Raw genomic sequence first — 18,367 nt, forward strand, 5'->3', positions numbered from 1 at the left:
CTTCGTAGCCATTAAGGTAGTTTTCATCACTCTGTTACCAACAATTATCATAAGAACAAAAACGTTAAATAAAACGAAAAGCTTTTTGAATTTCCACGGACACAGAATGCAGATTCAGATTCCATCGACCATAACGTAAAATAAAAATCCTTTTGGAAAAATTTAGACTTGGATAGATGAAATCTTTGCAAAAACGATAAATGAAAAATCCATTATATAATGTTAATTGTTATATTATTACGTGTCATATTTTCATTAGGTTGATTCATGTATCTTAAATTATAATAAATTGTTCTTGTTCGAAGAGGGTAAAGCACTGATCGAATAAGTATTTTAAAAAGTCTGCTTTCAAAATACACCACAAACTATTGAAATAATTTATTTGAAAGAACTGTTTATAATGTTAACACTTTCTTGAATAGATTTCGAAAAAAAGTGATTTAACGAGGTTTTGAAAGTAAATATTTTGTTATTTATTTGAATGAATTTTGAGGTAAGTGAGAGTTGATTTCAAAGTAAAATTTTTTAATCTGTTACATTAATCAAATTCTATACTAATTCTCACATATTTTATTTCCAAATTCACTCTCACTTACTTCCAAATCTACTCAAATAAATAATAAAAAATTTACCTTCAAATCATCTCAAATTTATTCAATCACTTTCTTCTAAATTTATTTAAGTGAACAAAGTCTAAAAGAAACTGTTCAAAAATTTACTTTATTTGTCTTTCCATTGTTGCGTATTTGTTTATCTTCTTCGTACTTTTTTTTTCTTAAAAAATTTATGTAAGACAAATTTTGATAAAAGCTCTAAATTTACAACATTCATATTTGTTTCCCTCCTTCCTTTATAATTATTTTTTAGGTGTGGATTAAATCGTTCCCAATTAAAAACTACAATTACTAAGTTGCATTTTAATAAGTACATGCAAGAAATAATATAAAATAAACTAAGTTTTATATATATGAAAAAACATTATGGATATGAAAAAATTGATTGGACTTCTATATTTAAAGAGTCAAAGTTTTTAGCTGTGAAAAATAATGGTCCGAAACAAAAAATTCACTTAAAATTTAATTTTTGAAAAGTCAAAATTTCAATTCTTAGAAGTTTGTGATTTAGAAATGAAGTCAATTTATATAAATATTAATCTTATAAATCAATTTTATATTATTAAATTTAATTTGTAATTATTTTTTAACATGACATCAAATTAATATATTAAAATATATTTAGTTTATTGTTTCATATACTCTCAAATAGTTATTATACCACTTGTTAATGTTTAAATATTTATGTCTTGATATAAGAGTGTATATTGTTTAAATATTTCATATACGCTTTTCGATATATCTTTTTTCATTTACAATTAACTAGAAAGAAATAAAAGAAGTAGCAAAATCAATCTTCTGAAAGGAAGAAAGCAACGAAAGAGCATAAAAGTAATTCAGATGACAGTAATGTCATTATGTAACTTAGATAATAATTGTCCTTCTAAAACACTGATATGGCGTTTTATCAAACAAGAACACACTTCATATAACGCAAATGAGAATGATAAATGAGCATCTTTTGTTCCAAAACACAACCCCAGTTTCCATTTCTCTTCATCACTTAGCCTATAAATTTTTCCTAACATGAAATTCAAGCAAATTTTATGCTGTTGTTTTATCTTATAATAAAATCTGAATTTCCCTAGTCTGAAAAGTTTCCAGAATTGAAGTGACAAAAGCAAAAGAAGCTCTCATGTTCCATGTCCTCGGAAATGCAAACTCAGAATGAAAACCAGCACCCTTTTTCTTGTACAACAATGAGTGAGCAGGGTTGAAAATGATTAGAGATGAAATAAAGGTCGTTTGATGGGAGAAGAGAAGAGAAGAGAAGAATAGTTCCAAAATCCACAGCATCTATCTTTTCCTTTCCACCTAGTTTCCCAGACGTTTTCAATGAGCAGCAGAAAATTGCAGACATGAGTTTATGAAAGAAAAAGCAGAACCCAAATCAAACAAAAGCAAAGCAAGCAGTATACGCTAGCTGGCGTATCTTCTGTTACACGTACATTAACATTATACTGAACAACTTTGCCAAAAAATAAGGCTGCTACACTCTGTAGTAATTGACACAACACATACATGTATTCATGTAATATAATGTCACACATTTATTATATAGATGCATGCAGAAATGAATTTGGGTGGGGAATCTAATAATTGTGTATATCCTTCCCTCGAAATGGTAGTGGAATAAACAGTGACTATGCAATGTATAATCTATCTAAAGTAAACAGACCTTTCATTTGAGTTCTGAGATGAGATGCAGCTTTTCATTTATACAAACAGCAGGCATGCAAAGAACCAAAAGAGAAGAACAAGTTAGAACCATAATCACAAAGCCATGAGACTTTTCAGTTAAAGGTCATCATCCTCTCTAATGCCTCTCCTTTTTTCTCCCAAACAGAACAAGATGATGATGCTGTCAACTTTGGAGACATTCTGCTTCATTCGTTTTTAGTTTCGTTTTAGCACATTTTCCTGCTTCTTTTCTCCTTGATCAATGTGAATTTTGCCTTTCTTCTTCAAAAGAAAAGTGAACTTTATCTACTTTTCATTGAATGGAATAAGACAAGAGTAACCAAACCAACCCTTTCATTCTTCTTGGAACTCGGAACCTTTTTTTCTATTTAGATTCCATCCAACCATTATTTGCAAGCTTGCAAAATTCTCACAGCTTTTCATTCCAATACTTTCCTCTGTTTTCGTTAACAAGCATGCTTAACGGTTAAACAGCACAATCTGTATCAGAGAACTGGAAAAAAACACAATTCAAATCAGGAGACAGAAATAAAAGCTTGTTAAGAAGATACAAATCAAGAATAATAACTTCTGATGACAGAAATCCCACCTTGTTGAATTTTACTTCTTCATTATTTTTAATATTTATATGTAGAAAAAATTTGTATAATAACCAGATGATAACACAAAGATGAAAATAAGATGATGATCTGTAATTATTAACAAAAAAATTGGTAACCTGCATTGCTCGGACGTGTTTTTTTCTGAGATTTGAAATTGGATTCTTTCTATATTATGATAATGAATTGCACTATATACACTCAATATATTTTTTATATGATATTTTTATACACACAAAATTTTTATATTCATTTCACATTAATTTTTTTTATTTTTTATTTTTTATTCATGAAAAATATATAAAAATTTATCATTTTATTTTTATATTATATGTCAAATAAATATAGAAGTGTCATTATTTTATATTTTTCTTTATTTTTTTTTACTACTTTGAAATAATTTTATTGCTCCTAAAAAGTGGCTTTTGGAACGGTTGATGGGTGAAAAAAAATAATCATAACCTACATATTTTAAAATTCATGAAAATTTATTTTAAAAAAAGTTTCAAAATTTCAATTGAAGTATAAAAAAACATTAATTTTCTTTTAAAAACACTGAAATGTTGAAACTTCAGTTGTCCAAACGAATTCAATACATGGGTTATATATTTTTCGTGATTTATTTTCTTTAAAATGAGGGATTAATCACTCTTGCTACTCCTTTTTTTCTCCTTTTTTACTTTATTTTATTCTTTTAGCATATCACTTTCTTTCCATTTTCTTGAAATTTTTATTTAAAAGCATTGTGACCAGAGAAAATTTGCTTGATGAATAAATGAAGTGGGAAATTGTGGAACATCCAAAATGGGCTTACAAAGTGGTGAAGCCCAACTTTGCAACACTTTAACCTGAGACTAGAGACGGCCCATGTGTAAGGCCTGGATACCCATATTATATCTTATACACCTGTATTTACAACCAAAAACAGCTTCTTCTTTTCTTGTGTCATTGATTTTATCTTCAATAATCAATAAACATTTTCTTCAAAGGGTGCAAAAAATTATATTTTTCATTTAAATTTGTGATGTTATTTTCGTCCTTCCAAACCACCTACATCTTTTAGTTGAAAAACGTGACACAATCTGAAATGTTGAAAAATTGTATTATTTAATCTTAGAACAATGAAGTATGAATTAGTTTTAGAGTTTAATTTATGTATCATGTTAGTATCAAACTTTTCATACATAAAATTTATGATAAAACTTTACTATTTGTCACATCGTTCTATTTTATATGATGGCATAACAGTTTTAATTTATACGTTTGCAAAATAAACACAATAAAATTAATATAAATTAAAATATTGTTTATTGATTACAATACTTTTATTTTTATTTTTTTTATAAAAGGGAAGATCTTTATACCATTATACATAATATATACAGACTGAGGAGAGGGGGAGGGGGAAAGAGAGAGATATTAAAAAATATGATAAATAATATTATATATCATTAAAGCTTAATTAATTTTAAGTTTATCATAAATTTCTGTATTTTTAATTTTTTAATTAAATTGTGTAATATATTCATAAAATTATGACGGTGGAGACTCAATTATATAATATTTAAAAGAAACTTAATTAAGTTCAGTTTGTATTTTAAGTTCTGGACATTGAGAGTACTTACAATACATTATACTTAAGAAAAAAATATACTAAAAACTATAATGCATAACAGTACCAAAATTAAATAAAGTAAGATCACCAGTATTTTGTGATCACGACATATTATGTAAAATCAATATTTCTTATAATTTTAATATTTTAAGATTCTTAAATTTAAAAACACAAAAAGTGTAATATAATTTTACCAGATTATAAGCAAAATTGTTAGCAAATAAATATTAATATAAAAGCAAGGGGACAATTTACAAAACTGACTACAGTAACCTTAACAAAAAAATCATAACAATAATTTTGTAAAGGATAAAGAGACTTAAGTGAATCCTTAAAATGACAGCATTTAAAAATTTAAGAAATTTGATTCTACTTTAGTCGATAAAGAAACCAAATTAAAGGAAATTAAAAAATATGAAAAAAATCGAAACCTTTTCTGATTCTCCTACCTTTTCATTTCTTCGTCAAAAGAAAACACCTGCCTTATCCATAGGCTGACCTCAACCACCTTTGTACTGTTAATAACATTTTAACGGGGTTCAATGATGTTTATTTGGGTACTACGGAAGATGTTTATTTGATCACAAGCAACAGAAAACGGTGTCTGATTCAATTAACTAGAGTTTAAATATAGGTGATGCAAGGAAGACGTTTAATGAAATATTTTTGTGTAGATTCACGAAGTTACAGCAAGAACAATACCAAAGCTGTATGTAAAAGGAATAACGTCTCATCAAAACAAGTTCATGACATTCAAAAACCCATCAGATAATACCACTATGGCAACAATTTTCAAATGTTATAATTTCATTCATAACTGGTTAGCACAGACTACACACTCAACATGTCATCCTATCATGACAATGGTTTGAGCCACAACCTGCACTTCAAAAGAATATTTGTGAACCCAATTGCATTAATGTTAACCTAAATTATGTTTTGAACAGAACATTTTCCCCAAAACATTTTTGCAATCGTTTGTTTATTTGTTGTATTTGATACCAATTAAAACTAAGAAAAAATAATGTTAAAAAACTGAAAAGAAAGACAAATGCCACTGCTACAACCATTTCCCAAAGAGATATCAGTCATAATATTGTCAGGACTCATAGCTGTGTTTTTCTTGTGAAATGCGATACATATTAAATGTTCATCCAAAATTATTAAACGCATTACCTGAAAACAAATGACTATCACAAGATACAAGACAAAGAACCTGTAAAAACATACATGCAAACATAAATCGCCTGATTATAATATTCAATCTTCATAACAAGACTCCCAAAGAATCATATTAAACCAGCAATAATTCACCATGCAACACAACAAAATTTAAGTCCATAACAAAATATAAATCCAGCCAGATCTGATCTTGCTTGCAGATTTGTAGTAAGACCGCATGAACATCTGATTGCCAAAAGAGAAACAAAATCCCACACACCTATTCTACTAATGAAAATTCATAACACATGCCACTGAAATCCTAAACATCTTCAAGTAAAAACTTAAAACCAAATCATAAACATAAAACCCTAAAACAGACTTCAACGAGCATTAGTTGGGCATTCTCTGGCAAAGTGCCCTGACTCTCCACAGTTGTAGCAGCTTCCACCGCCGCCGCCACCGCCGCCTCCGCCATACCTTCCACCGCCGCCACCTCCTCCGCCGTACCTTCCTCCACCACTGCCTCCTCCTCCGTACCTGTCTCCACCGCCTCCGCCTCCCTGGAAGCAATCCCTAGCAAGGTGACCGGATTCGCCGCAGTTGTAGCATGCACCACCGCCGCCGCCTCCACCTCGTCCACCACCACCATAGCCACCGCCACCTCCACCATATCCACCTCCATATCCACCGCCTCCTCCGCCACCACGTCCACCGCCATATCCACGGCCACCGTCACCACCGCGACGGGTTCCCTGGACACTGGCACCGTCAGGACCAGTGACATCAACAGCCTTAGCACGTCCATCAGAGTCAGATTCGATGGCAAACTCAACGGATTCTCCCTCAGCGAGGCTTCGGAAACCGTCAGATTTGATCTGCGATTGATGAACGAAAAGATCCTCGGAACCATCGTCGGGGGTTATGAACCCAAACCCCTTCTGATCGTTGAACCATTTCACCTTTCCACTCACTTTCCCACTCATCTTGTGTTCCTTCGTCACAAACCCTCAGCACACAAACCCACTCTATTCAGGGTTTCGTCCAAGGGAAAGAGTGCCTTATATAATTACTTTTTTATTGGGCTTTTTCATTGTGGGCCACGCCTTTTCTACCCTTTTAATTATTTCAAACTCACTATTACAATTCCATTGACCAAAAACAATTACAATTCTGCTAATCGTGTGGTTGGGGGACGCTGGTTTTCTCTATTCTCAATATCCACCGTTGGATCTCTCTCACTGTAAGTTGACTGGTCAACATCTTTTCTCTTCTCCTCTCATTTTGTATGATTATTTTTTTTATTTTTATTCATTTATTAGTTTCTTTTTTTTTTCACCTTTCCCTAAAATATCTTCTATGCCGTTACCACTAGCCAATGCAAAATTCTTGAAAATGAAGATGCAGTGTCCATTTTTACTGGTCAGTCAATTGAATTCTCAAAACTCAAAAACCCTTCACTAACTTTATTTACTTTCCATTATTCTTCCTCTCTTAATGTAATTGTTACCGTTACACTTTTATTATAAAAATTCAAATACATTATTTTATCAAACAATGTCTTTAAATTATATTTTTTTTCTCATTCAAAATAATACTTTTGTAGAAAAAAGTGTCACGCTTCCCACAAATGCTCTCCCAACAAAATTACTGTATTTATTAATATTTGTTATACATAAGTAATCATTTTAACTGGTGTGTTCATGATAAAAATTATTATTATTATAATTATAGAATTAAATATAAATAATTTTTTTAAAAATTTAAAAATTATAAAATAATAATTAAACTTAAAAAATTAAAAAGATTAAATTTAAATAAATGAATGGTTGAAAAATAATATTCATAAATTAATTGTTTTAATTTTTTTTAAAATTATTTAAAGATAAAATTAGAAAATAAATATATATATACTATAAGTTAGATAATTAGATGTATAAAAGAATCTTCAACGGAAATAATTGTATATGATAACAGACATTACTACTGGTATTCAAAATATATACTTTATAGCAATAGTTACAACTAATTGAAATTAATTAATTAAATTTTTAATTCTTTTATAAAATAATAAATGCACTTTAAACTTTTGAAAAATAATAAATGTTTCTTTAAAGTAATTTCTCTCTCTGTTAACTATATTTTAGTAAAATTATTTCAAAATATGATATATATTATTGTCGTATTATTCTTTGAAAAATATTAACAGGTTTTAAAATTTAACAAATAATTAATTAAATTATATTAATAATATTTGTTAAAGACGTTAAAATGGGTTATAATATGTTAGTCTAATCTATCCAATTCAATATAAAGTGTTGTAAAAAATAAGTTTGAAAACTGAAAGTATTTAACTCTAGAATTAATAACGTTTTTATTAAATATAATTTATCCGCTATAATTCAAAAATTGAGCTGTTGAATGTATAATTCTCTTACCAAAATCAATACATATAACGTAATATTAAATAAAGTTTAATTATTTAAACTGCACACATGTCCTATTATAATAATAATAATAATTTATACGGATTTCTTTTTTTGTGTCCAAGATTGTTTCTAGATTTATCTTTCAAATATATTTTTTTAATTCAAATAAGTATTTTATAGTAACGGATTTTTTTCACATTTATTTTCTAAATTTATCTTTTAAATATTTTTTAAAATTAAAATCATTATTTTATTAATTTTTTGTTTCTGTAAATTTATTTGATTTTTTTAATTCCACTGTTATAATAATAAAATTACCTATAAAATAAATAAAATTATTTACAATAAAATTATAAAATGACTTGTATTTGATTTTACTATTATAAAAAAATAATAATATTTTTATTATATTTTAATATAATTAAAAAGTGAACATATACGCGTAGTACTAATATTATATATATATATATATATATATATATATATATATATATATATATATATATATGTATATATATGTATATATGTATATATATATATATATATATATATATATATATATATATATATATATATATATATATATATATATATATATATATATATATATATATATTCAATTATGTCAACAGGAAAGTTTCTTTATTTTAACATTTTATATTATCATTATGTTTTTTGTGTTTATGATTTATTTTAACATTAAATAATATGTTTTAAAAAAAACTAAACATATATTTTTATTGACACTAACAAATATTACCTTAAATTGTTATCCAACAAAAATTTAAGTAACCTCAATCAAAACGTATATCTAAGTTACCTATTAGTTAAAGTTATAATAATTGGCATTCATAAGATTATTTTTCAGATTAATTACATGTAGCCTTTAACGAGTGAATTCATAGTAAAATAAATTATTTATAACTAAATGTATCAATTTTCATTTTTAATTTACTTTTGTAAATTCTTATTTTATCCTAATGTTAATGAGAAAATTGGATAAAATTTTTGTTTTTTCTAAAAGATAGATTTAACTCAGTGAGTAAGAGGTGCTATTAATTAGGTTAGATTGTCATGTCTTATATTTCTTTTGAGAAGTGAAATGGGTTGCAAATATTTTACATGATGAAAATAACAATTATGTTTTTTTAAATAACCAGTTTCTACAATTGTTTTTTGGGGGGAAATTAGTTATTTCAAAACGAATTATTAAATGTATGTATTATTTTCAAAATACTGAAAACTTTAATAATAATAAATAATATAACAACAGCATTAAATATTATTTCAATCATAGCATTTATTTTTTATTTTAAATGTAATAATAATAATAATAGCAGAGGCAGCATTTATTATAGAGTAAATATGCGTGTTAATTTTTATTAAAATGAAAACAAAAAATCTGAGTTTTATTAATTTTTATGTCTTGTCTCTTCACCTTTTCCTAAAATATCTCTTATGTTTTTAGGAGATGAGCACAACATTATTGAAAGAGAAAATAGTGTGTATGTATCTTTTACTGGATCACTTAATTAATCTACTACACTACACATGATATAAGCTCAACTATCGAGTAACTATTTTCTTTAATTTTTTTAAATTAAATGTTTTTAGAGTCAGTTAGCAGTTGAGTGACTTTTTATTCAACCTTTTGAATTTTACAAAATGTGAGAAAAGAAAAATTAAATTATTCATTTATTATAATTTTGTAATTTGTTTAAATTGCATTGTTTTGTTATAAAGATTGTACCTAAAATTAGTAAGTTTGGTAGATGTTTATATATCGTCGGTGTTTTAAATTTAATTTTAAATTTAACGATGACATATTGATGGATATTTAATTATTTTACATTATTTGAAAACTTAAATTATGATAAAGCAACTAATAAATTTAACTTTAGAGATAAAAATTTAATCATTAGTCATTTAAAATATTTAAATAATACAAATTTATGACAAAAATATGATGACAATATTTAAAAGATAATAATTATTAGTAAAGTTTAGACTTGTTTATAAAAAATTATGATTTGTTAAATAATTATGTGAATACTAAAATACGAATTATAATTATATTTTTTAATATTTTTATATTAAACTAGATCAACAAATTCAATTTGGTGAAATTTTTATCATATATTTCATTTAATCATTTTCATTGATTTTAAAAATTAAATTTATTTTATTCTTACATGTATAATTTTCATTTTCTCAAAAGTTTTTTACCTAAATTAATAAATAATTATGATAGAATGTTTTAGACTTATGTGAGTGATAGTTTCTAACATGATAACTGACCTATTTTAGATTTAGAGTATAAGATATTAGAGTCATTAATGAAAAATGGTGACCAAAATTCACTTTTAAATGGCTTATATGAATATTGCTTATATACATGAAAAAAATAAAACTACCCTGACTGTATAATGATAGATTGAGATAAAATTTATCTGGATGTGTGTTTTAACACGTGAAAGTTTTAAATTTCTAATATGTTTTTTACAAACATTATCTACTAACTTAATTTTATGTCTTTAATATGTTGTAATTATGATGACTATTTGTTAACAAATGAACATATATTAACAAATATTATCTTTAAAAACAATAAGATGTTTTATTTAATATTATTATCATATTTATAAAAAAATAAATATATTTACATTTTAGTTTCCAAATAAAATATTATTAAACAAAATTTTACCATCTCAATTATACTGACATTCAAAGCTCATTGTTCATTTTAAAAGAATACAAAATATGAAAACGACATGAATAAAATTACATTCTATAAAACATAAACAAACTATATCTATTATAAAAAAATATAAATAAATACATTAAGATAAAATATTAAAATATTTATACTACTTTATAAATCAAAGTCAAATTAATAACTTATTAACACAATTATATTCTTGCGGAAAACATTTAAAAAACCAGTAAAACGTTAAAAAAAGAAAGACTCTTTAACCCAAACATTTGAAAGTTGTCCTTCCAACCATATAAGCTATTTGTTTAGATATTTATACTCAAATGTTCTCTCGCTTGTAATAATAATTATATAATTATATATCTTTCCGTCGGGTTTGGTGGAACCATGCTAAAACACTCTTGATCAAGCCTTGTTCAAAGCGCTTCAGGATGAAGATCAGGCAGGCCTTTCTCCAAGCGGGCGACCGTTGGGAGCTGGACGAACGTTGAAGCTGGCGGACGGGTGTTGAGGCCTGCTCGGACGTATCTTGCTATCCCTCCTTCTCCATGCTGGGTGGGGGTGTACTTGTTAAAAGTGTTCCGACGCTCAAGTCAGTAAAATGACTGAACGGTTATGAAGGATGCAAGTAATGCATAATATGCAGCGTGTGCAATATGTGCAAAAATCATATCTGAGACTCTTATTTATACTGATTGTAATGGACTTTTACCTTTCATCGGCCTAATGACGGCCCAATCACGCCTTAATCTTCATTAGGGGTTTTAATGAGTTATTACTATTTATAATCCAACCATACGGTCGGCTTGGTGATTGGTCGGCCGGGATGGTCGGTCGGGTGGTAGGTCGACCTGGGTGGTCGGTTTGGGCGTTTGATGGGATGTTAATGATGCATCAAGGAACTGTCAACCCCCCAAGCCCGAGCATGATGTTAATGATGCGAAGGGGTTTTTGTGCATGGCCTTCCTGACGCGGACGGGATTTCCTGTTTTGCTAATGAAATAGAGCTGAGGCCTTAAAAGGCCGAGAGTTGAGGCCTGTGGAGGCCAATGAAATGGAGGCCGAATGGCCGAGGGTGGAGGCCCAAGAAATGGCCGAACGGGTGAGGCCTATTGAGGCCGAGTGGGTGAGGCCTATTGAGGCCGAGTTGTTGAGGCCTGTGGACACCGATAAGTTGAGGCCGAGGAGGCCGAAAAGTTGAGGCCAATAAGTTGAGGCCGAGGAAACTGAAAAGTTTAGGCCTATGGAGGTCGATAAGTTGAGGTCAAGAAGGCCGAGAAGTTGAGGCCTATGGAGGCCGATAAGTTGAGGCCGAGAAGGCCAAAAAGTTGAGGCCAATGGAGGCCGATAAGTTAAGGCCTAGAAGACCGAGAAGTTGAGGCCTATGGAGGCCGATAAGTTAAGGCCTATAGAGGCTGAATGACTTGAAGCCAAGCGGTGGCCGAATGGTTGAGGTCATATGAAGGCTGAGAAATAGACCTTTTGAAACGCCTCGAACGGCAGGGTGTCCGGCCAAGCTGAAAGGAGTGAAACTTCGTTCATCAACTTGGGTTTTAATGTGTTCCGAGGGGTAGGGGTTTCTCTCGGGAACTTGTCGTTCATCGCCCAGCCAAGCTGAGAGGAGTGAAACTCCGTTCATCAACTTGGGTTTTGATGCGTTCCGGGGGGTAGGGATTCGTCTCGTGAACTTGTCGTTCACCGCCCGGCCAAGCTGACAGAAGTGAAACTTCGTTCATCAACTTGGGTTTTGATGCGTTCTGGCTGACAGAAGTGAAACTCCGTTCATCAACTTGGGTTTTGATGCGTTCTGTGGGGTAGGGGTTCCTCTCGGGAACTTGCCGTTCACCGCCCGGCCAAGCTGACAAGAGTGAGACTCCGTTCATCAACTTGGGTTTTGATGCATTCCGGGGCCTAGGGGTTCCTCTCGGGAACTTGTCGTTCACTGCCTGGCCAAGTTGATAGGAGTGAAACTCCGTTCATCAACTTGGGTTTTGATGAGTTCCGGGAGGTAGGGTTCCTCTCGGGAACTTGTCGTTCAACGCCCGGCCAAGCTGACAGGAGTGAAACTATGTTCATCAACTTGGGTTTTGATGCGTTCCGGGGGGTAGGGGTTCCTCTCTAGAACTTGTCGTTCACCGCCTGGCGGCCAAGCTGACAAGAATGAAACTCCGTTCATCAACTTCGGTTTTGATGCGTTTCGGGGGGTAGGGGTTCCCTACGGGAACTTGCCGTTCACCACCCGGCCAAGCTAACAGGAGTGAAACTTCGTTCATCAACTTGGGTTTTGATGCATTCCGGGGGGTAGGGGTTCCTTCGAGAACTTGCCTTTCACCGCCCGACCAAGCTAACAGGAGTGAAACTCTGTTCATCAACTTTGGTTTTGATTCGTTCCGGGGGGTAGGGGTTCCTCTTGGGAACTTGCCGTTCACCGCCCGATCAAGCTGACAGGAGCAAAACTCCGTTCAGCAACTTGGATTTTGATACGTTTCGACCAAGATTCCTCGTAGTATGGTCGATCGGTCGGGGGTGAATACTATGGACCAAATGGTTGGTTGAATACTTGTGAGGTCAGGTTTTAGAGAGTACCTGAAAGGTCAAGATATGACCGAACGGTTGAGGCCAACGTGTGGCCGAGTACCTGAGACAGTTTAGGAAAGTACCCGAGCGGTAAAGATGTAACCGAGTGATTGAGTCCAGCAGAGGCCGAGTTACGGCCGAAATGACCGGATGGTAGATGATGAGAATGTTGGAGGCCAAGTTTGGCTAAAAGGTTGAGGCTTGATGGCCGAGGCCGAGCGGCTGAGGATGTTCACCTGAGGTTCCTGATAGCACTGTTCATCCTTTCCTTATGGCTATGAATGAGGATGCACGCTCGGCCCCACGGTGTGCACCAAAATGTTTCGGTCGGATTTGGTGGGACCTCGCTAAAACACTCCTGATTATGTTGACGGCCGGACGGATCTCAAAGACTAGGGTGAAGCTTGCAAACCGAACGGATCAAGCCTTGTTCAAAGCGCTTCAGGATGAACCGGGCGAGCTTTTCTCCAAGCGGGCGACCGTTGGAAGCTGGATGAACGTTGAAGTCGATGGACGGGTGTTGAGGCCTGGTCGGACGTATCTCGCTCTCCCTCCTTCTCCAATCCGGGTAGGGGCATACCTATTAAAGGTGCTCCGACGCTCAAGTCAGTAAAATGGCCAAACGATTATGAAGGATGCAAGTAATGCATAATATGCAGCGTGTGCAATCTGCGCAGAAATCATACCTGAGACTTTTATTTATACTGGTTGTAATGAACTTTTACCTTTCGTCGGCCTAATGATGACCCAATCACGTCTTAATCTTCATTAGGGATTTTAATGAGTTATTATTGTTTATAATCCAACCATACGGTCAGCCTGGTGATTGGTCGGCCGGGATGGTTGATCGGATGATAGATCGACCTGAAAGATCGATCTGGACATTTGACGAGATATTAATGATGCATCAGGAGTGTACGGTAATAAGGGACTGTACAATAAATATATATATATATATATATATATATATATATATATATATATATATATATATATATATATATATATATATATATATATATATATATATATATATATATATATGCGCGCGCGCACTTACGGTGACATCATAAATTAATGGTATTTGTTACAATTTCTTTTTGGTAATATTTTTTTACTTGATCAAGACATTGAATTTTGAAAGGAAGTTAATCAACAACTATATAATTGATTTAAAATATATGAAGCATAAATCCCTGTAAGTGGGCCTTTAACATTTGGGCCGTGATGATAACCTATCCATAGTAAGGATTACAAGTTTAATTACAGTCTCTTAACCCTAAAACCTGAAATTGCCTGCAAAATGGATAAGGAGGACATATTTATCGTATATAACAAAAAATAAAAACTTTATATTTAATTGAAAACAACAACAATTGTACTTAAAGTATGTTCAAGTTTTTTCCCAAGGATAATGATTTCAGCTTTGCCAAGTGCAATTAAGAGCAACCCTACTTATATGTACGACTACGATAACTTTAACACAGAGGAATAAACAAGTATCAAATAAACCATTACTATAAAACATGTAAAAACAAAACAAGAATAAAAAAAAAGATGATGGTGATGATATAAAAAGAATGTACGAGTTACGTGAGGAAGTGTTATATGAAACGAACATTTCTCACAACAGTTTACCTTGTCATACAAAACTGTCCATGTTTTTGTCTTCTTTTTTATAGATAGCCTCACCCTAATTTTGTTTTTCAGAAAATAGTGCATGATGATGATCATGTCCCACTCCCTTGAAAAGAAAATTATACCACTGTGTATGTCGTTATCCTCTGCTTCAATTCTCACCTTTCACAAATTCCAATTCCTCTGTTTTCTTAGGCAAGATCATAGCAGCAAGTGTTTTTGTTTGAACACGGGCAGACCTAAGAAACCTACCTATAGCTACTTCATTTTTATCTTAACTGTACTTAAAAATTTGCAGGTCATACAGGTATACAACTATTATATTTAATGAGTTTTTTTTTTAAGTTTTTTATTTCTCGTACATGTATTTTTAAAATATTTTTATTTTAAAATACAAATACTAAATATGAACACTTGCAATAAAGCATATCTTTTCAAATCTCTTTCTGACTGCTGGAAAAGAAAGATGCGTGAGAGAAATGTTGTTGCTTCCTATCTTTTCTTTAGAATGAGTTGATTAGACCAGACATTTCTTATATTTTCGTATTTTTTTTCCTTAAAAAATGAATATTTTAGGATGTGCTAACAACAGCTGACAGATTTTCATACACGAAAACAAACTATTATAAACAAATGGATCATCTTCCAGAGTCCAAGAGCATCAATTCTACAAAAGTAAGTTTTCCTGAATGCGACTGCTTAAAGAAGAAGAAGGACAGAATGTTCAATAATATAATCTTGACATGACTACCAACACTGGTCGGTTTCCCATTTCCTGCCACTTCCTCCAGCGCAGGAAAATGTGTGATTTCTTGCTGCCATGGAAGCCATAGCCGATGATCTTCTGTATCTGTTATCTCTATCATATTGTGCTCTCTTTTCTGGGTCAGACAAAGTTGAGTAAGCCGATTGGATTATCATGAATTGGTGAGCCGAGCTTTCCTTCTGATTCATGGCTACAACATCAGGATGGTAAGTTCTAGCCAGCTTTCTGTAAGCAGCCTTTATTTCCACGCAACTTGCGCCAATTGAAATTCCAAGCACATCATAGAGGGAAGCCATTTGTGCAGCACAATAACAGGGTACTCTGTTTTCAGGATCCTCTGTTTTCAGTTCTAAAGTGGAAACAATTTTTTTACAAAAATTGGAACTTTGAGTTTTAGAGGCTAAGATATCAGTGGATAAAAACCAGGATTGGATCAAGGCTTCAACAGAAAAAAATGTGAAACTGTGGGGTAGGAAAAAGATTAAAGGCAGTTAAGGGTTGAGTTAAGAAGACTGATATGGTGAATGTGTTTATATAGAACACGTGAAGAGAAGAACAGTAGTGTTGTGTATCCAAATGAAAAAGGAAAGTTTTTGTGATAACAATAGTGTACGTATACCTGTGAACGAGGTTGTAAGAGTCAATGTTGTGAAAAGTTTGTTTATACGTTGGATCCTGTTCTTTGCTGACTCATCAAACTGTTCAAAGGGATAGACTTACCATTTTGCTATGTGGTCCTAACTGATTTTACATTGTTCTTAACTTTGTGTTGAATATTTGCAGTTTCAAACTTGCCTTGATACCAAAGTGAGGGAAAAAAGGGTTAACAAATAAACTTTCTGGTGTATATTTGTTAAACATTCAGTGGAGAGTGGAGATGGTAAGTTTTCAATGTCATTCAATGCATTTTGTGGATAAACTTAAGTCTCTCAAATATAGATATACACATACATAACTTTCAGCTAAACTGTTCCAATTTTATTATTTAATGTAGATTGTTTCTTGTTCAAACTAAACTTGATTGATTTTTTTTTAATTTTAATATACAATTTATGTTGCCTGTTTATATATTATGATGAACGCCTTACTAAATTAATGACATCACCTTCAAATTTCAGTCCAAAATTACAGAGAATCTAAAATCTTTAGAATCACTTTTTCTACAGTAATCGTCCACGCATTTATGCTGTTCTTGAATGCTGCAATGGACCCAAAACCTAAAATCAATGTTCCCAACCGCAATTTCTTTAATCTGCCTAATTTCATCTATACTTTTAATTTATTCCATATACAAAATTCATAAGGCACGTCATAAATTAAGATGACACGTGTCCATCGAATAAAAAACTCTTAAAAGTTATATGTTTTAATTTGTGATATAAACATGATATTCTTGTATATAGAGTGAAAGTTTTTATAAGAATAATGTAATTTATATTTACATATGGTGAAATTGACGCATCATTCATTTTCCTTCCCGAGAACAGTCAGATGACACTTATGCTACATTGCTACATTTAAAAGGGTCACAGTAACAGACAAACAGAGATAATGATCTAACAGAAAATTAAAAGATTCCTACACCACAAAAACCATCACCAACAATTATTTTTCTAAAATCTCACTATTATTATTATCAGAAAATAATATATATGTGTCATACTTATACTTACATGTTTATATTAATATACAACTCAATTTTCATATTTATACTCGTGTTCTTCAAAAGTTTAGATATGTTTATTAGCCTTTATGAAGTATAATAACAAATGTATCAAATAAATATAAACATGTCTCACATTATTATTACTTATTATTAAATTGTTTTTCTTGTAACTCGAATATGAAAATATAATTCGCTATAATATTAATAGATAATATTTTTTTTAGTTAAATATAAAACTTCGATTAACTTTAAAGTATTGAATTGATTAGATTTGACCTAATCACAATAAAATAACTATAATTAAGTCTATTTATCATGTTGGAAGCATTAAGGTGTCTCATGTTACAGGAAGAAGATAATATAACTTGTGGGATAACTCGTCGTTTAATTCATTGTTTGTAACATAATATTTTTTTGATACAAATAAAAAATATATTTATATATATATATATATATATATATATATATATATATATATATATATATATTTAAATTGATTAATATGTTAACTTATTGCTTATGTCATCAACTGATCACAATAATTATAACTTCACCTATGAGGAAGTGAATCTTCAAACACATTCCTGGACGCATCCATTAGGTTTAATTTCAAGTTTTTCTTTTTAATTGAACGAGTCAGCAAATCAACGTTTATCCTTATCCCTTTGGCTTGCTAATCTTCGTATTTTCTTTATTAATTACTCTCTCTTTTTAAACTCTCGAAAGATTTAAAATTTAAAGATAATGTTAGTTGTTTTATTATTGTTATATAGATTTTAATTAATTTACATATACAAACTTATTCAAATAATAAAATATAGAATCTTATAAATATTTTATTATTATCTTTTTGCATTTTTTAGTTTCTTAAAAAAGGTAACACGACAC

General features: G+C 30.9%; 1 protein-coding gene and 1 pseudogene across 1 annotated transcript; both read right to left on the reverse strand.

Annotated features, from left to right (window-relative positions):
• Nucleotides 1–5,795: 5,795 nt before the first annotated feature.
• On the reverse strand, nucleotides 5,796–6,743 carry GRP2 (glycine rich protein 2). Its single transcript, XM_047317136.2, has one exon. It carries the CDS (start codon nucleotides 6,674–6,676, stop codon nucleotides 6,074–6,076), a length of 603 nt encoding a protein of 200 aa, XP_047173092.1. The 5' UTR covers nucleotides 6,677–6,743; the 3' UTR covers nucleotides 5,796–6,073.
• Nucleotides 6,744–15,558: 8,815 nt separating this feature from the next.
• On the reverse strand, nucleotides 15,559–16,562 carry LOC148201872 (chaperone protein dnaJ 11, chloroplastic pseudogene; annotated as a pseudogene).
• Nucleotides 16,563–18,367: the final 1,805 nt, after the last annotated feature.

Source organism: Vigna umbellata, chromosome 3 (genome assembly GCF_029865625.1).
Source record: "Vigna umbellata cultivar VRB3 chromosome 3, Vumbellata_1.0, whole genome shotgun sequence".
Lineage (NCBI taxonomy): Eukaryota > Viridiplantae > Streptophyta > Magnoliopsida > Fabales > Fabaceae > Vigna > Vigna umbellata.

What these genes read in the sequence shown, in the direction of transcription:
- GRP2 (XM_047317136.2), bottom strand. Translation starts at nt 6,676, where the DNA reads ATGAGTGGGAAAGTGAGTGGAAAGGTGAAATGGTTCAACGATCAGAAG.